General features: G+C 50.0%; 7 protein-coding genes across 7 annotated transcripts; 4 read left to right on the plus strand and 3 right to left on the minus strand.

The window, feature by feature from the left end:
- The first annotated feature begins 899 nt into the window (after window positions 1–899).
- On the plus strand, window positions 900–1,890 carry F5J12DRAFT_259215 (uncharacterized protein). The gene is made up of 2 exons (XM_051738634.1): window positions 900–1,005; window positions 1,067–1,890. Exon 2 carries the CDS (start codon window positions 1,075–1,077, stop codon window positions 1,636–1,638), a length of 564 nt encoding a protein of 187 aa, XP_051597997.1. The 5' UTR covers window positions 900–1,005; window positions 1,067–1,074; the 3' UTR covers window positions 1,639–1,890.
- F5J12DRAFT_259179 (uncharacterized protein) lies at window positions 1,674–2,138 on the plus strand. The gene has a single exon (XM_051738633.1). The coding sequence runs from the start codon at window positions 1,761–1,763 to the stop codon at window positions 2,028–2,030; it is 270 nt and encodes an 89-aa protein (XP_051597998.1). The 5' UTR covers window positions 1,674–1,760; the 3' UTR covers window positions 2,031–2,138.
- Window positions 2,139–7,599: 5,461 nt separating this feature from the next.
- F5J12DRAFT_950924 (uncharacterized protein) lies at window positions 7,600–9,355 on the plus strand (the record flags this gene model as incomplete). The annotated part of the gene is made up of 3 exons (XM_051749801.1): window positions 7,600–7,636; window positions 7,690–8,594; window positions 8,643–9,355. 3 exons carry the CDS (start codon window positions 7,600–7,602, stop codon window positions 9,246–9,248), a joined length of 1,548 nt encoding a protein of 515 aa, XP_051597999.1. The 3' UTR covers window positions 9,249–9,355.
- F5J12DRAFT_259364 (uncharacterized protein) lies at window positions 9,079–10,020 on the plus strand. Its single transcript, XM_051738635.1, has 2 exons — window positions 9,079–9,576; window positions 9,715–10,020. The coding sequence occupies exons 1-2, from the start codon at window positions 9,261–9,263 to the stop codon at window positions 9,825–9,827; spliced, it is 429 nt and encodes a 142-aa protein (XP_051598000.1). The 5' UTR covers window positions 9,079–9,260; the 3' UTR covers window positions 9,828–10,020.
- A 1,680-nt stretch (window positions 10,021–11,700) lies between these two features.
- Window positions 11,701–13,096, minus strand: F5J12DRAFT_259375 (uncharacterized protein). Its single transcript, XM_051738636.1, has 2 exons — window positions 12,865–13,096; window positions 11,701–12,809 (listed from the first exon to the last, which is right to left on the minus strand). The coding sequence occupies exon 2, from the start codon at window positions 12,796–12,798 to the stop codon at window positions 11,902–11,904; it is 897 nt and encodes a 298-aa protein (XP_051598001.1). The 5' UTR covers window positions 12,799–12,809; window positions 12,865–13,096; the 3' UTR covers window positions 11,701–11,901.
- A 243-nt stretch (window positions 13,097–13,339) lies between these two features.
- On the minus strand, window positions 13,340–14,605 carry F5J12DRAFT_724112 (uncharacterized protein; the record flags this gene model as incomplete). Its single annotated transcript, XM_051741501.1, is given in 4 exon segments — window positions 13,340–13,935; window positions 13,996–14,173; window positions 14,187–14,218; window positions 14,275–14,605. 4 exon segments carry the CDS (start codon window positions 14,603–14,605, stop codon window positions 13,340–13,342), a joined length of 1,137 nt encoding a protein of 378 aa, XP_051598002.1.
- A 3,668-nt stretch (window positions 14,606–18,273) lies between these two features.
- On the minus strand, window positions 18,274–19,580 carry F5J12DRAFT_724021 (uncharacterized protein; the record flags this gene model as incomplete). The annotated part of the gene is made up of 5 exons (XM_051741492.1): window positions 18,274–18,587; window positions 18,636–18,845; window positions 18,897–19,168; window positions 19,232–19,408; window positions 19,459–19,580. Coding segments are annotated over 5 exons (1,095 nt in total), but the record flags the coding sequence as incomplete, so codon positions are not given.
- Window positions 19,581–20,418: the final 838 nt, after the last annotated feature.

The following is a 20,418-nucleotide window of genomic DNA, read 5'->3' on the forward strand; positions in this document are numbered from 1 at the left end:
ACAGGATAACATAAGTGTTAAGCTTCTAGCTGCAAGAGTGCCAACAATGTACTCACGCACCAGTCGACATATCAAATAAAGAAGAAAGTGTTCCATCTGTCAAGTAATATCGTAAACGCTGAGCAATGCAATGTATTCGGCATCACAGTTCCTGAATCGTTCTTGCTAGTGTATATGTTTCGACCTTTGCCATCCCAAGTCGCAACGAGGTAGAGAAGCAACACGATTTGAGGACCATGGATACAAACCGTTTCTGTGCCCATTGCTCTATGGATCGACCTAGCTAGGTCCTGCTAGGACCGCAGCTCGTCCTACCATATACTTAGCGCCGCTTCCCGGGTGACGCGCTAACCTGCCATACGATTCCTGCATGATGCTTCAAACGAGAATAATGTCAGAATTAGGCAATGCCGCCCATTACCCATGTTTGCGGAAAGTTGAAAGAAAAATGGGCGTACGTGATAGTACCGCTTGGGGGTCCACTCCAGAGGTTCGCTCACTTCTATCCAGCACTGTCAGCTGTCCATGACTTGTCGAATGTAGCCTGGTAAGGTGGGATGGCATTTCCCGGTCTCGACCGACGCCACGACATCGTGGCAATATCTTCTAATGCGCATCTTCAGCGGCCGGCTCCCTGGGGCCGAGCTGTCGTGTACGCCATCCGCAGTAAGAACTGCGGATGTGGACGGGAATCGGGAGCGGGGTAGTGTAGGCGGAACCAGATGAGGCTAATTTCGAAATACCTGCGTCGACGTTAGCATTCCACTAGAACATCTCCTTCCAAGCTCACGGGCAAGCAAACGAATCAGTGTACCTACTGTGTAAGCCACTGTCTACGATATAGACAGCAGTTGCTCACAGTTTCGCCCTCGCATCTAGTCCCGGTCTATCATGATGCGATATAGAGGCTTTCAGACTCTAAATTATGCTTACACTCCACACGGATCTGAAACCCTTACATTGTCGTGGTGGTCATTGTCCTCTGTAAATGGTTATAGTGGAGTGGTAGGGTATCCTCTTCTTCAGTTCCGCGCATCAATCTGACATGAAGGCATAAATGCGTCAGCGGCACAAATGGACAGTCGCAGGAAAATTCTTGCTGGGCAATCTGATTGCTATGCTCTTTGTCTCACTGACCTGTTTCACTTGGAATTTGGGATTTGGGCCTCCTCCCGCATGCTTTCTCAAACCGCAGCCCGATCACTACCATCCTTTTGCCCCGAGATGACACGTAAAGGTACTCTACCTTTTCGCCGTTCTCCTGTCTTCCCACGATACGGAAGGATCAAAGCCCCTGACCGGGGTGGATCACGCATAATTTTGTCCGCTCACATCGTTCCACTAGGTGTGGTCATGATGAAATACACCTCGTGCCTGACGGCAGAAGGTTTAAATTTTTGTCTTCTCTCAAGTACGGTTTCGGGTGTACAATGGTGCATCAGGAGCAATACCGTGCACTTCTATCCCCGACGTATGCATGGTGGGTCCGCCGGAATGCTCGAGTCTCACTTTGTTTATTGTCTTTCGAACTGGGACAACTGGAGAAGGCTATTCGGGACCCTTCGTAGGCTTTGCATCGTGGTGAATGAACTTCCTTGGCCGACCCTTCAGTATCCCTCGCCTCGGAGTACATTTTAATTCAGTTTGCCACAGTGATTGCCCATACAAGTCTATCCTTTCACTATTTCTTTGACTCGGATCTAAAATACTGACTCCTGGCCAGCGAACCTCCTGCCTACCCAGATGGTGTCATAAGCACAATGCCACATTCGTATATATCGTTTTACCCTCTACATCTTTCTTTTTGTTTTGTCTTTTCATTTTTTTCTTCTCTGACTCGACTTAATTTTGCTTCGTGTTTGTGGTCGAGAATGGGGGACAAAGGGAGACCTGTATATGGCGTTCCTAGCCCTTTCGGGCTTCTTTCATCCTCATCGACGGGCCTAATCAGTTTTTCCGTTACTATTCACGATGCCAGTGAATTTCTCTTCATATTACTCTTCGCGTGTTCTCTTATTCTATTACTGTGAGCGGAGCGTCGGGAGCTTCGGTGCCTCCAGATATACGGGAAGTTGACGGTGGTGATATCTATACCTCTGCATCTCCACCAGTACTGACCGATGCATTGTTCGCTGCTTTTGAATGTCTTCGTTCCCCTTGTTCGTAAGTCGGGCAGGTACGCAGATATTTTACTTTGATATCCTCGGCTTCTCGTGCCGTACAAGACTCCTGTAACCCCGTGAACTATCTTATCTCACAGGCGCCGCATACTCCACCATACAACATCATCTGATCCTCGTACGTCGCAACCATGCAATACTTCCTCTAAATGACCATGAGTCTCCGGGTCACGGGAATCTCGATGCTCATTGGTATCTCCACCTTGACTTTACCCTGCAACACGTTGCAAACACATTGCGTATTACCGCAATACCGCGGGAGGAATCGTTCTAGCCGGATTGGTACCGATCCTCCGGTACTGAGTTACTTCTCTAAGGGCTTGAACCTATGGGGACGAATACGATAAGTTGGGGATTTCAAATGCTGCTGATCATCCAAGTACTAGTACGGGACACGCGGTTAAGCGGTTAAACCGACAACTGGAATCGTGCTCTGCCTAGCACGTCGCATTGTCACATCATGTATGAGTTCATGTTTACACTCTGTTCTTTCACCATGTCTTCCGAGTCAATAGCTTGTTCACTCTGTCTCGGTCGCCGTAAATTTAGCTTAGATGCGTCTCGATTTGACAATTTCAAACCCACCAATCGTGGATCGTTTGCGACTGCAGAGAGATGCGGAATCCACAATTGATCATTTCGTCTTTCCAACCCAGGAAACCGCAAGCACGCGAAACGTTGGTACATCCTTCCCGAACCTCAGTCTGACAAGTGGGATTCTCGAACTTCTGGGGAAGACTTGCAGAATGGATCTACACCCGCAACCCACGAGTCTAGACTTCGTTACTCAACCGCTACCATGATGTTAACAAGTCCTCTACTAATTCTCGCACTATGCACAAGTCGGAGTCCAGACGGGGGTGGCTATCAACGGCGACATCTTCCGCGTCAGACGGATGGGGACGGAGATGTTGGGTGGCTGCGCGCAGCACTGACATGAGTCGGGTGTCGTCGCACGGTGCGGTGAGTTGACACACACACGTTTCTGAAAGTGCAAGGAAACGCCGCATTACACGGATACACGTGTTGACTGGTTTCCGAAGCTTCGCAAATAATAGCATTGCACAACACGACCCTCAAGTATTCGTATTCATCCCTACGATTCACCAAAAAATCCTACAGTTTAAGCAGCTAGTGTCGAATATTGTGGATATGTAGCTGCTAGCACGCACCGGCACCCCCGATGGTCGCGACATCATAGGCAAGCCCCCACCACATTACGTTACGTGCTTACGGCTTCCGACGGCGATGACGATGTTTCCCAGAGGGATGTATGAAGGTGGGTACTACATAGTGGCGTGGTCATGGGATCAATACCACTTTTCCGGTCTGTCCTTCTATCCAGTCATACAAATACGAGGTTCCAGATCACGGACCATCACTTTATATCACATGCGCCGCTTTCATGATCCCGAGGGACACACATGTCAAATGAGTATGCTGAGTTCCTATGGGATATACTCGGAATGATTTGTGTGTCCGTGAAAGTGGATGAACTACTGACTACCGTTGTCGACCTTTCGGGGTGCAATATCGTTCCTTTTTCTGACTGGACTGATCCCGATTTACTCGCTGGGTGCTTGTTTTGGAGGGTTTACTGCAAGTGATGGGAATGTTATATCTGTTCCTGCGGAAACAAATACTGATGGCACGCCAGTCTCAGGGTGTGACCGGACGCCACTGATTACGACAGGGCGTGAAAAAGCTTGCAGAAACACCTTCGGTCTGAGTCATACGGATGCGGTCATATCCAACACTCGATTACAGACTTTCGCTGAGATACAGAAGATTTTCAACGAACAAGAAGACAGAAGACAAATTCGCAATTTAATACAGTCAATCAGCATTGTTCTCTGTCCGAGGTTTATTCCTCGACGTATGACGCCGACCCTATGATATGCTTCACCCGGACCTAAACCCCGATTGGTCGGCGGAGTACTGTGAATACCCAATATAACAATCCGGCGGTAAGTAATTACGGTGAGACCGAATAACTGGCTGAAGGGTGACAGTAGTCTTTGTCCTTTAGCTTCTTGACATGACGAGGGGGACTGCGCGATTAGTGGTATGCTGACTTTCGCCTTGGGAAGCCCCACGCCCTTTGCCCTTCTTCGCTCTTGATATATCGCCGATATGCAATTTATGAGAAATGACCTTGGAAATAAGTGACTGGCGACTCACATGGATACCGACCCAAAGAGCCAGTTGGCGACAGAATCTAGTTATCGATTTCATCTCCCATATCTCCCCAATCCCCTCAGAGCTGAACTCAACCTTGTCGGAACCAAACGTGCGCGGCTAACTCGGAGGAGAGTTATGGTACGATGACTGTACTGTGCACATATGTAGATGTTGTGACTCTGTCCGCCTGCTTTCGTTCACTTCGCGACCGTAAATGAGAAATTGCTAGATGCGGCGGGGACACGCGATCACTAGGGAGTCACGAGGTTCGATACAGATTGTGTAGCCATCGGTCCGCCAAACTGGTGTTCCGAACTCTCCGGATCGGTTCAGTCTGGAGGAGGGCAGGAGAAGAATGCATTAAAGTTATGGTCCATGTGAGTTCACAGGGAGCAGGTTGGGAGACGAACGGGTCAGAGTCTATCACACCGTGATATCACATCATATCAAACGTCACGATATTGATCACGAAATCAAAATCGTGTGACATTTCGCAGGTGGGGAGGTCTAGTATGCACTCTGACAGCCAGTAGTTACAGAAGAGAAGGGTTTTACTCCCGCTGTCACTGATGCCATCCGATGAGATGGCGGTGGGTCCAGAGTACATAATCGACTCTTTCGCTTAGATATGAGATATATGAAAGATCGTGAACGACAGAGATTGATTATTCGGGCGTCCATCCTTCCATGACAACTCTTCGCCACTAGCTCCACTCCGACGTCGCGCCCTCACTGAAATGCAAACCTCCGTGTTCCCGGATTCTAGTCGAAACCAAGTTCCCAAGGTGCGATGACCCTGTGCGAAAGCAAGTTTCCCCAATGCCCCGGACCGTCTGCCTGGGCCGTGGCTGGATCGGATACAGCAAGCCGACAGGTACTATTAGCCATTATACCCGCAAGAATGCATGCAGTGCCACTAGGTGCCGCTACGGGCGGATCAGCTGTCCTCTCTGCTTTGGATTCCGCGCGCAACTTCGTGCATGCCACGTAGTTCGGACTTGAAAGAAGTCCATTCAACTAGTTTTCTCGTGCCATTTCAACCAGGTATGAGCCGGGATCCAGTGGGAAATTAATGTTATTGCAGAGCGGTGTCCAGGTCTCCAGACTCCGGGTACAATGTCATTCTCCCGCGCCTTAGCCTTTATCGCGTACATTTTCCGACGCTGACTTGGCGGATACTGTGGGGAGGAATATGCCAGTGCTATCCGGCATGCGTGCACGCGTAGACATGTACTTCGCCTCGCGTTGTGCATCCAAAATTCCACGCACTAGAAATTTGTCTGTCGTAAGTAGAAGACGCCTTCGTGCTGTCAGGAAGCATGACAGGGATCCCGCCTGATCCCGCCTGGCGCCGGCGTACCGCAATGTTCCCTGTTCTCCGTCAAAAAAACACGCGCAAGGGACGTATGTATGTAACAGCACAGCTCGCGCTCTGTATCTGACTCGATGACGGTGAGTCTTCCAGAAGACGACCGTTTATGTCCGAATCCGCGGTGGATAGGCGGGGATTACTATCGAATGGGGCCTGAGTTTGGGGTGTGTGTATTTCTAGAGAAGAAGCCTGGTCGGCGCTTCACTGACTCAACTTGTGTATCAATGCAGACCGACCTTTCGCCGTGTCAGATATCTGGGATGGTACCATCGAAGTGGGCACTGATCGGGGATCAGACAAGGCTACCCAGAATTGCCCTCACAACTCCAGATTCTTAGGCCCTTCCCTTCTGGTGTCGACGGTGCGTATGTCGTACATATGTATGACGCCGCGTCCGCTCCGCTCTTCGCAAACCCAAACTCTGGCAAAAAGTCTGAGTACCGAGAACCATTGTTAATCGCGCCTTTCGGAAGCAAAAGAAATTGACATTGGCATGATATATTTTCCCCAGTGGGAATACGAGAGACGTACGTATGGGCCGGTGTTCCGAACGACAGATTCGGACAGGTGAGTGGGTGAACTCTGGAGGGGAATCGTCGTGGATACCTTGGATGCACCCGAATACCTGTGGCACGCACTGTGCATCGGTAGGGGATTATGTGAGCGATGGTAAATGCACACATTGTTGAGCTCTGTTCGCAGTGGACGTTCTCATTTCCCCAATGAAATATCATGCTCCTTTCCTATCGGAGCGCATGCTCGCATAGCCGGGTCTTGCATGTGTTCCGAGGATGTCACCATGTGCCGTAGGCTCGCACAGCCATGCCGTGCAATAAGCTAGTGCGGGGGAAAACAGGATGGACAAGGATCATTTACGGGGGTGACGCGGACGGGTGAATATGTTGTGTCTCCACAGGTTCGGAGGAACTTTGGTGACGTCGTGCTGTGCTGGATATTGGCATGTACATACAGCAAAATGCCGAGGTATTTACATCCGAATTGGATCCCCTGTGGCGTCGTCACTCAGGCAATAACCTTCCGGAGCTGGCTCTAAAGCGCCAATTTCGCCGGATCACCTCTATGAGTGACCGGTAGGAGTGCGGCATTGGCTCAATACCGTAGGTTGAAGGGGAGGGATTTACGGGATACGGGACGACGATACGGGGTTGGTGACGCTATGAAATGGTGGACCGATAGAGGTGTCTCCGTGGAGACCCTACACATATGTATTCTCTGCGCCCTACGGTAGTGAGGTGTACAGCCACCCGACGAAGGGGATGCGGGGGTGCGCACCTAAGAGGCGGACGAACGGCCGGGTCTAACATACCTTGTATGGCAGGTTCAACCTCGAGTAGGATGAATCTAGATCGATCTCACGATGGGAAGGCCGCCGATGTTCCGGAAACACGGGAGGGGAGGGAGGAGAGACCAGAAGCGAGGGAAGAGACCCAGACTGTCGGCGGAGAGACACTCGTCGGGGGGACGATTGCCGCGGGAAGGAGGACCGATAAGGGGATATCAATTTTATTTTAGCGAGATAGGACGGTTTGGGCGAGCAAAGACAATAAGAAGCGTGTTTGTGCATGTTTGGCTGACAAATGGACAAAGCACTCGTGTCGATTTCATAATGAAACTCTGGGATTCTCGAGGACCAAGTATATAACGAGTAGGCCGTATTGTGTTGGCTGTTTGTGCCCCCGCTCGCTCAATTGTTTGCCAGCCGTGACAGCAGGGGATCCTGTGCAGTGCGAAACCTCCTTTTGAAACAGTGTGTCCCACCAACAAAAGCTTCCCATTCTTCCTCCTTTCCAGACAATCCCCCCCTCTCCTCCTCCGAGTAAGCGGCCATTGTTGTTCTGACACACAATGCCCGCTCTACGCACTCGCGATACCCAGTCTCAATGTGAGTGCGATTCCACCCCCCCACTGCACCATTCATCATCTCATCTCCCCCAGCACTTGAGGTGATTACAGACTCCCTTGCACCACCGGCCTTGGCCATCATCTCACCGACGCCGCGCGCTCATTCCTTTCCTCTTCATCATCCAAATGACACCACTCCTTCACCTGCCCAATCACCATTCGAGCCAGATCTCAGGAAGCTCACGCTCACCCCCCCGTCGTCGTCCCTCGTTCGGTCGTTCTCCCCTGTCTCACCCGCCTCCTCTTCCTCCTCCACGTCCGTCTTCTCGACCACCCTCTCGTCCGCAGCCGCATCCACACCCTCGTCGCACAAACGCCGCAAGTCCTCCACGTGCAGCGACATCGATCGCAGGCCTAAAAAGGGCGACGAGGACTACATCAAACGCCCCGAAAACGCGTTCATTCTCTTCCGCCGCAAATGCTGCGAAGATCGTCAACAGGGGGAGGCCTCCGCACCCGCCGACGGTCCTACCAAGAAGCAGCGCCAAGCTGACCTGTCCAAAACCATCAGTCAACAATGGAAAGCTCTTTCTCCCGAAGAACGTCTCTACTGGGAGGAACTGGCGAAGGCAAAGAAAAAGGAGCACGAACAGATGTACCCCAATTACGTCTATCGTCCCCAGAGGTCAAAGGACAAGAAGGGAAAGAAGGGGAAACGCGGCGAGTTGGAGCACGAGCAGGATTCAGAACACACAATCTCCTTTGTTTTACCGATGACGATGCCAACGACCTCCAAGCACGGTCGCTCTGTCTCGGCACCTACCCCACCCCCGTGCCAGACAATCCAGATCCCATCCGTGTACATGCCGTCTTGTCCCACTTCTCCATCGCTCGTACCGATGATTAGTCGGCGATCGTCCCACCCAGATCATGCTCAGTGTGACTTTGCTACGTCGCACCAGCAGTACTCTCGACATGATACGTTCGCTGCAGTTGATGTATGTGATCATTTTTGTTATCCCCCATTCGTCCTGACATCAATTTAGGCCAATGGTTTCTTCCACGGGATGTTCGACGATCCGTCCGCCCTACATCCGTTGTCGATCCCCTCAGACATGTCGATGTTTCAGTCCAACGTATCGCCTTCCTCATCGATCGCTTCGGATTCGCCCTGTCCACCCTCGCCAGATGCAGATCCTTTCACCCCTATTCACTGCATGCAATCGAGTTTGTCATACCCCGTGCCATCCTCGACCCCACCGACTCTTCCTGATGCACAGATCAATGACGTCCCATTAGTAGGAGGACCGCTCGATAGCATGTCGTTTGGATATGCTCCGCCATCATTCGCATCATGGGAGGGAGGATCCAACTGGGAAAGTCAGCACGATCTTCTGACAGGCGACGAGTTCGACATGAACGCGATTCCTCCGATTGAGCTTGGTATCCCCGGTTGCGGTGGCAACACGACGGCGCCCACCCCCCCTTCGACAGCGATGGCATTCGATGCAATGTATACACCTGGATCGTCGCCGATGGGTATGGACGTGTGTGCAAGCCACTATTCCGTAGGGGACGCGCATGCCGATCCTGAAGCGTTTGAGCAGCTTTTCGATTTCGAAAGCATGCTTGCCGTTCAGCAGGGGTATTGATTATATTCGCCAATGCATGCGGGCGTGTCTATTGGCTGGCTACTGACGGGGACAAACGGACGGACGTTGATCATTCATGGACTGATTTGTACCATCTCATACCATCTTATCACTTATGATATCCAGGGCATCCTCAACACTGCGCTGCAACGATATACGTTCCCTTACCCTTTCCATTTCTTCTATCTACGCATCATCGATCTCTTGGTTCATTCAGTTCCGTGTGGATACTACTGTTGTTGGATTAGTCTGTTTGTACACAGTACTTGCCTTCCTCACGACCCTCTCGATCGAATATCCATTGGAGATCGAGCACGTTATACCCGTCGTGCGTTACCTCCCGCCCTTTATACTTGACATTGACGATTTTCACGTTCCACCTTTTTTATCCTCACCTCTCGCTCGATATATATGTATATGTATATCTCATACCGTCGTCGTTACGTGTTCGGTTCGTGCATGCGAGACTGCTTCTTTGCAGAGATACCCCCTACCTCTACCTCTACCTCTCCCTCCCATCCCCTCACTCGATTCACTCCTGATTCCTGCGACCCTCCCACATTTTCTTACCAGGGTTAATTGGTTCTTTCTTTCCTGACGACGACGTTCTGTTGTAGATCGCATATGCAGAATGAACGGTGTCATTGGGAAATATATGGCGTGATCGGCACTCGTAAGTTCTGGATTCCGTGGGCGAGTAATACGTGGAGAATGCTAAGTAGTCCGTCCGTTTTCTTGTCTTGATGCTTGCGCCCTTTAGTTGAATAAAGAACTTGTACTACGTACATACGGACGCCCCGAAGTTCGTGCAACGGAATCGTCAACGTATCACGCATCTACCGACATCGGGCACCTCTCTGAACAAATGTCTGGAATTCAATTCTAAGATGTCCTTGAGTCGTTTCATTATCAGCCCTTGTCAGTCGTGGAGGAGCTGGGGTCGTTGACGGACTGTATACTGTAACATGTCGCAAGTGACACAGATATCAGAACTGTGCAATGGTCCGGCAGCTGACACTGGTCAGCATGATCGATCGGGGATGTCTTCATGTCGTCAAGTTACCGTAGTAGGTTCTACTCATCCGCACTTGCTTTCTAGAGACCTAATGATTAGGTGTTAGCAGAACTCGAGAAAATGGAACGCACGACTTTTCCGAACAATAGGTCAGACCGTGTGATCACCCGTATCGATAAACATTTCCATTTTTCGAGATAAAATCTTGCCTCGACGTCAACACTTCCATCATCTCATCTTAGGGACGCATGGACCGTTCGCCAGCACTTTTCATACGTGTCATAAAGTGACGTAGATCAGCTCCAATTGCGCTGAAACTTCGAGCAAAGGTTATGTCCCCTTTCTTGTGCACCGTTATGTCCTGTGCTCCACGAGTGGGGAATAACATTTCTCTGCGACGACCCGAAGTCCTTTGCACGTCCGCGTCTGATTATTTCCGCAAAGATATCTTCACCTCGTTTGTGATCAGAGCAGAGCAGGGAACGTATAGGGACGCAAGATTAGCCCAGGCATCGATCTCTAAATACTCACTCTGCAGCCTCTTGAAGTTGACGCCTGATGATTCAGTTCGGTACACCCAAGTACCTCTGTCTGTGAAGAAATGTCGTACTGCGCACAAAGCGGGTGACTGGAGCCCTGCCCAACCCATAGTTACCGACGAGCAGGATAGTGGATAAGTTGCTACCGGTGGTCGTGAGATCATTAGTCCTGGCACTTGCAGCCTCAGTTGGTCTTGACCATCGATGACCGGATAGGAAATCCCCGGAGTCTTCCCCACAACGCTGAGGAGCCATCACAGAAGGTAAATACGTGAACAGCAAAGGCGAGTGGGGATGTCATACGTCCACACCCTCTTGAGTCTGTCCGTTGCTTGCAGCGCTGGGGTTGCACATAGGTGTCGCTCGTCATGGGTAACCGCGGGAGGAGACAGGTGTCGTTCGTGTTGCCTACGTATCCTACGTCAGCGTTGATCCGCTGCCGACCTCGGGCCTTGCGAGTGCGAGAAGTACTTGCCGCACCCTCGCACTGCGAGCTGAATGTGATTCCTAATTCACACTTGACATAATGGGCCAGTCGGCGCTACACCTTCGCTGCTACCTTGGATCGGAGAAAGTAAGTATGGCGGAGGCGGCTCCAGACGTTCCCTTCTACCCAGACCCCGTCGCCGCGTCAGTGATCCCGCGGAAAACGGCAGCGCCAACCCCGAAGCGGTCGACGAACTAGAATCGGACAGCATGAAACTCGCCTACCCTAACTGCAGCCCCCAAGGGCGAGGTGACCCTTCAATGTTTTGTCGACCCTATGCTGAAGCATCACTTCTTTGGAAGACGGCGATGCATATACGCCGCAATGTGCTTGGGAGGACTCGTGCGACTGCTGGTTTTGCGCCGATACGTACCCGAAGTTGGAAACTGGTATTAACGACATTGGCGGCATTTGACTTGTTCAGGACTTTTTTCACTGGACGTTCTGAATCAGTCTTGAGTCACATCGCGGAAGATTTGAAAATGAATTACATAGACATAGATTCATGGGAATCACCAGGTATACCTAGTACTAGCGAAAAGTCGACGAAAGAAAGTACAACCAACCCAGAGCATCCAAACACAAAGAAACGAGTATAAGTCTGTCACCGAATCAAGTTATCATCCTCCAGTGGAAGAACCCATCCTCGTCAGGGGCTTTGATCAACCCCTTGAAGATATACCTCTCCCGCAAATAATCCACCCTCTTGACTCCCTGACTAGCCTCCAACTCCGCCGTGGAAGGTACATTCTTATATCTCCTTGTGTACGCTCTGGCAACGGCCGTCTGTTCAGAGTCGGATAGTTTATTCCAGTCATGATGGGTGATCTGACGATGAAGTGACGAATGTATCATGTACAGAATGTCACCGAGCGTGATAGGAGGTGGGGGTCCTGCAGTTATTGGGTACTCATCGTACCTCAGCTCGAGGTCGATCGGCCAGTCTGGGATAGCGTCGTGTGTTATCCGCATCCGAGTGATTGGCGGATTCGTAGCGGGAAGGTTCAGTTCCTCCGGGGAGATTATAACAGCTTGGCTAGGTCCGATATATCGCATCGGTGCGAAAGTGGGAGACGCAAGGTTGAAGTAAAGCCCCGAGTTGGGAACTTCGCCATTGAGAAGTGGATGTATCTCGAAACGAGGGCATGGCCCTTGGTAAGGATATGCCCAGGGTAGGAATTGGGTGTTTCCCCATTGGTAGGCTCCGAAGGAACGTCGTCTCGAGGGATACGGAGAGTCGCGGGGTTGTATGTATGGACTAGGAGGCTGACCGGCATGCCATGACGGTCTCCGCGGACGAGGAGGCCAGTAGCCATCCTCGGGGGGAAGTTCTGCAAAAGGTGGGGAATAAGGGGTGGTGGATGGAAGAAAAGGAGATGGAGGATAGTGAGGGGATGGTGGGAAGGCTGCATGGGGAGGTAGGAATGGTGAACGGGGTGCGTAAGGGCTGTAGTGGAGATATTGCGTTGGCTGAAACGCGGGTGGGGTGTAGACGTAGGGAGCTGACATCCTGACGTCGTCTGAAAGATGATGAGAGACAACGTATGGGATGTTTAGGAATTAAATACAACCCACCAGATGAAAAGTGGATACGTGCGAGAAGTTGCTAGTACCTGGGGAAAACGCCAGAGTCAGTGCGAGTATATGTGTGACGCTACCGAAACGCAATCGAATGACTGATTAGGGCACAGCCATCGGCGGCTCCTAACTCAAACCGATCCTGTCAAGCACAGCCACAACACTAATCAGTCAGCCAATCAGTACTTCAGTTTGAAACAGCCTCATGACTGCTAGCAGATATTCCTGGGCTAATATTACAAATAAAGGACGAGGAGTGGAGTACATACGTGAAAGGCAACACCGAAACCCTAGCTAAATGTACAACCGTAAGTCCAATAGCCATCAACATCAACATCCGTAAAATGGTTCGACGATCCATATGCATCGAACGGGGCGTTTCGTGCGTATTCGTGAACAGAGGGAGTAGTAATAATGAGCGTGTGGAATGAAGGAAAGGTCGGCCAAAGGGTTCGAATATACCTAAGCCATTTTACGCCTTGCCGAAAATAAGCTTCCCGGTGTTGGCGCCATTGCCGTGCTTTTCCACCTCGATACCTACGAGTCTCGTTTTCCCATGGAGCCAGTCCAGGCGACGAACACCACCTTCCCACCCTCCACCCATCTTGGTGCACCTTTTCTCGTAAGCACGGGTTACCTTACGTTGCGCCCGGCTGCCGTGTCCTAGGGCCTCCCATTCCTGGGGAGTAACTCTGGTGAGAAGAGTCACATGCAGTGCGTACAGAAGGTCGAGATTAGTAATACTAGAGGACCGAGATCTAGACGAGGAGCCTATGGAACCTCCTGAGCCCGAGCTCGAGGGGCCGACGACCACAGGCCAAGGGAACTTGTCAGAGCGTAGAGTAAGCCGGGTCGATATTGGAGTGGGCGGATCTGTAGCGGGCTGAGCCAACGTGTGTGCCGGTACAGCCATGTGCGTCGTCCGATCTAGTACGGTGCGAGAGGAAGGTGTATATGATACATCATAAGAAATAGGCGCGCTATGTAACCGGGTCGACGCGAAGAGTGGATGCACGTGCAGAGAAGGGCGCACACCATACACACCATGTGGATCCACACTTCCCGCATCTACAAAAATTTGGTACGGATGAGTCATTAGAGGCAAGCAACAGAACTTAAAAGCCGCACAGGAGTGAATCGATCCTGACGCAGACGACACGCTGCCATGCCATGCTGGGTTTTGCCGAAGTGATGGTCGCCTCTCATACCGTACATGATGAGAGCTACTTCCGGATGACCCAGGCCGCGCCATCCCCGGAAGGAGGGAGGAACTTGAATTGGTTCGAGACGATGGTCCATAAGGACGCTGAATGAGCTACAGACGAAGGTGTATACATCCCGTAATGTGGAACTGAATCACACCGAAGATGAGCATTCGTGTGGTGCAGTGAAACAACTAGGACTTACGGTGTTCCGATGACTTGTAGCTGGCACGCCTGTAGAGATGCGATTTTGACGGTGTCCCATACCTCGAATCGCCGGACGAGCTAGGCACTTGTCCAGTAGCTTCGAACGTTGCATAACGCAATGGGGACGGCGTTGTGGTGCGCGCAGAGTAACTATTGCTGCGTTTCGTTTTGAGACGAGGAGCAGCGGGGGCGGGTGCATTGTTACCAGCGTTTGCATAAATGTAGTTGGAGGAAGCGGACGAGCGTGAGCGACTATGAGACTTGGACGATTGTTGTCCATGAGACTCGCGGTCGCGGCCACCAAAGATATAACGGAGGTAAGAGGTCATAGTGCAATCGTAAAAACAAAAAGTATACACTGGAGCGGAAAGGTCGTTACTAATGGCGTAAGGAACCAGGAGGTTTGAACCGCAGTTGCTGGGGAGAATGCGACCCTACTTATAAGAGGGTATGCCGTGGTCTGGAACGATGGTCAGCATTAAGTATTAGAAAGTGAAGTTCTAGGGCACCCCCGTGACGCGAAGTGTTGAAGTAATTGGTCCCCCGAAAAAATGGGAGGCTACCTCCATGACGGCTGTCTTGATATGTTGCAGAGATCCCTGGAATCTTCAATGCACATTTTTGGAGGCGAACACGGCGGTTATGACGTCTTAAAAGGAGATACCGGTACGTTGCAGAGTCGCACAGGGCGCAGCAAGATAGCACTGAGGTAATAAACGACCACCTGCAGCGTAACTGCGCGGACTGAAATGGGATGTTGGCGCGATCAAGGTTTGCCTTGAGGCGTTTTCGCGTCGACACATGCCCGCTTCTCGCCATGCGCGTGTAAGACGCGTGTTACAGTTTTGATCATCGAGTCGCGCCGCCATTGCCCGCCGACTCGATCTGCCACTTTTCTCGCTTCCACAACGACAGTTACAAGTATGGCCATACTGTATCATCAACTTTAAATGCGTGCGGCAAGTATCAGACAGCGTATCGGATGTGAGAATTCTAGAATATGAGTAGTTCTGATAAGGGCCCTTGCCACATAATAGCAGTGGAAGTCACTGCAAGCTCGGCGGACCGTCGGAGAGTAGGTCCCCACAGGCGCACGCCAGCTATATTATATTATGATCGGGAGACTTGCCACCCAGAAACTCCCTCGCGCTTGGTGCGGATCAGGTCTAGACCTGCGCATAGACAGCTGGCGACCACTGTGATAAGCCTCAAGTACAACTTGAAACGCATATGAAACCAGCCAATCCTCAAGGTTCACAAATAGGCGATATGACCCATCGGGTATTCGCTACCCTTTCCTGCGAGATTCGTGATCTGCAGATTCCAGAACCGCGAAGCCGGCAACGCCTGGTGAAAAGTAGAGGGCCGCAGCACTCCTGCAGTTGTGGAGACTAGAGCCATCATGCATCATGTATGGTCTTGGGCCGTCCTTAAGATGTCCGCGTGGCTTTCTTTTCAACTTGCAGTGATCTTTCGTCAGGGAGGTCCCTGAGGTTCGAATAGGGAAGAATGAGTAGCCTGATAGGATGTCCTGAGGCCCATCAAATACGCGGAGTTGTAAATGGACGTGCCTGGCAGTCGCATCCGAAGGGGATGACAGGACCTCCGGTACGACTGTTACCAACGTAAGGTAAGTTATTCGATGCTGCGCCTGGATAGAAACACCCCCATTTTGGTATGAAGGAAAAATGTGTCAATTGTGAAGGTTCAACGTCTCTTATTAGCTACAGCATGCAGTCTTTGTACATTTGTCACAGACGTGTCGTAAGTTGGGACAGCAAGGCAGGGTTTCATATGGAAAGCCAGACACTCGCGCCACATAATTTTTGAACTCAGCGCCGAACGCCCGAGCACTTACTACTTTTGAAAAAAACTTTCGGCGAGACCCCAATCACCATTGTGCCGTTGATAGATGTCCACTCATCATTGTGCCAACGTCCGAAGTTCCATTACCATAGGTTCACATGCTATAGCGATAGATTTGACGGTCATTTACAAAACAGTAGCATAGAGTTTTATCCAAGCCCAATATCCCATAGATCTACAAGCCACAACAAAAATCTTGCTTCACTAACAGACATACCTTGGCCAGCAAGAAAAATAACCAGATCTTCATTGTTATGCGCACGCTTGTGCGCCTGGATAATATGTTCGACGTCCCCAGCACCATATCCATGGGATGCAAGATAGCAAGCCGCTAGGTCACCAAGTGGGTGAGCAAGGTTCCAGATGCATGAAGTCGAGGTTGGATAATAATTGCTGGAAACTGATGCCACGAAGATTACGGACATGACTATAAATGATGGGAGAGATCGCATGGCCTCTGACCTAGATGAGACAGTTGATGTCAGAGTGGAGGAGTGAGATGTAGATGAGGTATGCAAAAAGGTTGGGTCAGACGATGACATAGAAGCACATGAAGGCATTGAGGTAGTTTGTTGAGATTGAGGCAAAATGGATAGCAATCGATGGAGCTGTTCAGCCAAAGAATTGGCTGTGGCTGGAGGGGGACTTTCACCTATCTGGTCATGCATCAACATGGGTGGCATGTGTTGTGGGACTCCTTTGACAATCATGAAGGCTGAATGCAGTCCAAAACGAAGTAGTTTCCCTTCGTACATGGTATTTAAATGACCCTTCAGCACTGAGTTGTGCTCTCGCTGAATGAAATCAAGCTACAAACTACATAGTATGAGATTAAAGACTCATGCTGTGCAATGAATACCAGGGGGCAAACCAATGATGATCGCATAAAAACTACTTTCATCTTCCAGTAACGTCCATACATGTGGAATGTCAAATGCTGCAAGTATCTGCATGTAGTCTGCATTGTGCAGAAGTGTATCTACTGATGGCTTGAAGAGTTTTTGCAATGTGGCTAGCTTCAGAGCTTGTTTTACATTGGATCGCAAGGGGGAAGGCTCGTGTCTGATGGCCACATGCAATAAATGGACTATGGACTGTGTTTTAGTACTCGTATTGAAGATCGGGTTGTATGAACGACATACCAGTCCTCAGACCCATAAACATGGGCACCACCATTCGCCACCAACAAGAGCCCAGCAGTGTTCTGAGTTGGCCATGTAGATGTTGAATGCCAAGAGCTTGCCATCGCACCACTTTATGTACCAGAATTTGCCAGGCATTCCAAGAAATGGGATGGATAAGAATGAGTGCAAGGCACCTAGTGAACCTGCTCTTGAGAAAGTAAGTTGCTTTCTCAACAAAGACATCAATACAGTTATACTCCCAAGGGTTAACCTCGCCAATCGAAGAATGATGCCACATGACCAGCACATGTTGTGTGAATGCTCGAGGTTGTGTGATCTTAACCACTCTCGTATGTAAAAGTACTACATGAGGTTTTCATTCCAGGACACCACAAGACGATAATGATGCAATTGTGTAAGATGGGGAGACTACCAGCTGCCGAATTGACAAACTAGCTCGTAAGGAAGATGTGAGATAGGCTACATTCACAGACCTGGCATTGACATCCTCCTCATCTGCCTCATCATCCTCCTCCTCTGAAGAAAACTGAGCCACTAGAAGTGGAGGAGCAGCATTGATCTCATTGTAGATATCAGGCTCGTCAATGTTCAGAGCATCCATTGTCTGTAGATGGCTGGCCTCTGAAATGAACGGGAATCAGAAAGGATTGCTGTTTGGATTATGAAGCAAACACTTATGAAGGCCCAGTCCATTTGCAACGCCACCCATATAACCCTCCACTTCATGGAGAGCACGGAGGCCTGGCAGGAGATTCAATTCCTCAGAAGCTGCATTGAGATGGTCTTCCATTGCTGTCAGAATGGCAGGCACTCCCTCACAGTGCTGCATTAGGTCCAGGATATTGCAGTAGACAGTCCACGTGGAGGTGCGTCCAACAGAAGGGCTGCCCAATTGAAAGTAACATGCTTCAATGAACGCTTTGAGAGAAGGGGGCACAAGGTCAAACACGATGTGGTTGGGATCGATGTACAATCGTCACACTCGTTCAATGGTGTCTGGAGAAACCATTATCTACATCATGCACAAATACATAGTAGATTAGCATTGAAATGTAAGCTACAAGATAGTTAGGACATGCCTTGAAATTCAATGCCCTGTAGTCCTCTGGGCATGTATAGATGAGTTCTGGGATTCTGTGAGGCAAAACCTTTCTTTTGTCACGATGCTTTCGGCTGTTATTGATGTGGTCTTGATAGTTGTTTAGCTCAACTTGGAGCCAAGGGATGAATACCCATCGAAAAACCATGCTGTGGATGGGGTCACTTTGAATACATACAGGGACAGGCAGTGAATGGCATACTTACAGCTGTAGCGTGTTGTCGGGGTCATACCAGCCAGAATCTACACCCATATCAAGTAGAGATTCAAAACCTGGGGAGAAACGGTGGCAGAGCTGGGACCAGGCTATCTCTGGCTTGATATTCTTCTTCATATGCATCCACCGGTGCTGAACATAGCCCTCAAGAGCCAGATCATGCATCTGCCGCAGTAGAGTTTGTGTGTTCGCAATTCTGAAGTTTTCGGTACCTGGATCACTTTGAGTGATCATGGGAATGTCTTATGGACCGTGAATTTGAGCAAAAATAGGAACATATGCGTGGAACTTACAGCTGAATTCTTCAACAGTATTGAGGTAATAAGAGAGGATGAGCTGTGGGTTGCGATTGGAGTGCCAAACCCTGGTCCAGAGGATATGGCCTGAAAAAGGTTTGATGCTGGTGTGTAGCGCAAGGCCAAAACGCAACCACTTGTTGTGCTGGTCCACAGCCCATATATTGTTTATGCCGGCTGCCCAGAAATGGCAACGCTGCAAACATTTGGCTTTGCAGCTCTTCAATAAGTGGGGTTCATAGGTAACAAAATACTCTTGGATCACGCTTCTATGTGCCAATTTCTCATCAGCATTCTGCAAGTGAGCAGACAATTGGTCATGGTTTGCTTACCTTGAGACAGCCATACCGTGCTCATGAAAGAGCAGCCCAATCATCTCACGTACCCCCGCATCGGGGTACATTTTCCACATCTCAACCATGATGTCTTGGATACTCTCGCAGGTGTGTCCCTGTTGGTGGGTGCAAAGTAGTCCAAGCTGCTTTCGAATTTCCTGAAACTTGGTGAGGCTGAGATTATCAGTGAGTCACGAGTCACTCCCTTTCAAAGAAAACCTCACCCAATACCATAGACACTCATATTGATATGTTTGCGGATTTCGGAAACAATCTCCTTATCTGTCAGGTGGGCTTTCCACAGTCGCCTGATGTGGGGCTCGATTTGGTCAAGGGGTGCTGTAGGTCATGAGTAATACATCATCATATCGCTGGGAGAACTAGCACTTATGAGTAGGTTTATTCTGATTCTTCGAGAGGGTAGACATGAGAATGGTGCACTGTAAGCTGAAGGGTTTCCACAGTAGTCAGTTCACCCTGACTCTTAAGATCTCCTGTTGATGTGTTAAGATGTACTGAAGCTGTGTTATAGTGTTGCGATCGCAAGCATTGCAGACATGTGCGAGTCATTGTGATCACAAGTATTACAGACACATGTATGGACAGCCAATCGCTTAGGGTCTCTGTTCAACCTTCTGCAATGGGCACATTCACCATGTGTCTATCTCCTCATGCTGCTTCGATGGGCTGCCCTTGTCCGATGCTCGATGAATTGGGTTCTTGTCCTACTCTTTCATGTGACTGTTCAAGACAAACCATGCCTCAAGGTTGCAAATACAACCTTTTACCATGGATTCTGTCACTCGATTTAACCCCCTGTGTCCTCAAGGTACAGTCGTGTTCCTGACACCTACAGGTAGGCTTCCAAATCCATTCAAGGACCCGTTCCAAAGTTCATCAGCCATCTGCTACACTTAAGGTCAATGCTAGGGCCGCTGCATGAAACGTCCTCACATATTTCATCGTCTGATTCCATCTTGACTGAAGTAAGTGCCCAGAATTTATCTCATGACAAACTAGCTAATGAAGGAAGTTTGTTACATTTTTATGGTCAGGCCTTGTGTGTGCCAGTGGTTCCATCGACTGGGATACCAGCCGGTCATCATCTGGTGGATCGTACTTAACCTGTTTACCGTTGTTCTTGCCCATTCATTCAGTATCTTCATTATCTTGTGATCCTTCCC

Source organism: Pisolithus orientalis, assembly GCF_024613125.1.
Source record: "Pisolithus orientalis strain OTSU chromosome Unknown F5J12scaffold_25, whole genome shotgun sequence".
Lineage (NCBI taxonomy): Eukaryota > Fungi > Basidiomycota > Agaricomycetes > Boletales > Pisolithaceae > Pisolithus > Pisolithus orientalis.

Bases quoted from the DNA above. Each gene is read 5' to 3' on its own strand.
- F5J12DRAFT_259215 (XM_051738634.1), top strand. From the start codon at position 1,075: ATGGACAGTCGCAGGAAAATTCTTGCTGGGCAATCTGATTGCTATGCT.
- F5J12DRAFT_259179 (XM_051738633.1), top strand. From the start codon at position 1,761: ATGCCACATTCGTATATATCGTTTTACCCTCTACATCTTTCTTTTTGT.
- F5J12DRAFT_259375 (XM_051738636.1), bottom strand. From the start codon at position 12,798: ATGTCAGCTCCCTACGTCTACACCCCACCCGCGTTTCAGCCAACGCAA.
- F5J12DRAFT_259364 (XM_051738635.1), top strand. From the start codon at position 9,261: ATGCATGCGGGCGTGTCTATTGGCTGGCTACTGACGGGGACAAACGGA. The intron at 9,577-9,714 runs GTGCGTTACCTC...CGTGCATGCGAG, and splicing joins TCGAGCACGTTATACCCGTC to ACTGCTTCTTTGCAGAGATA.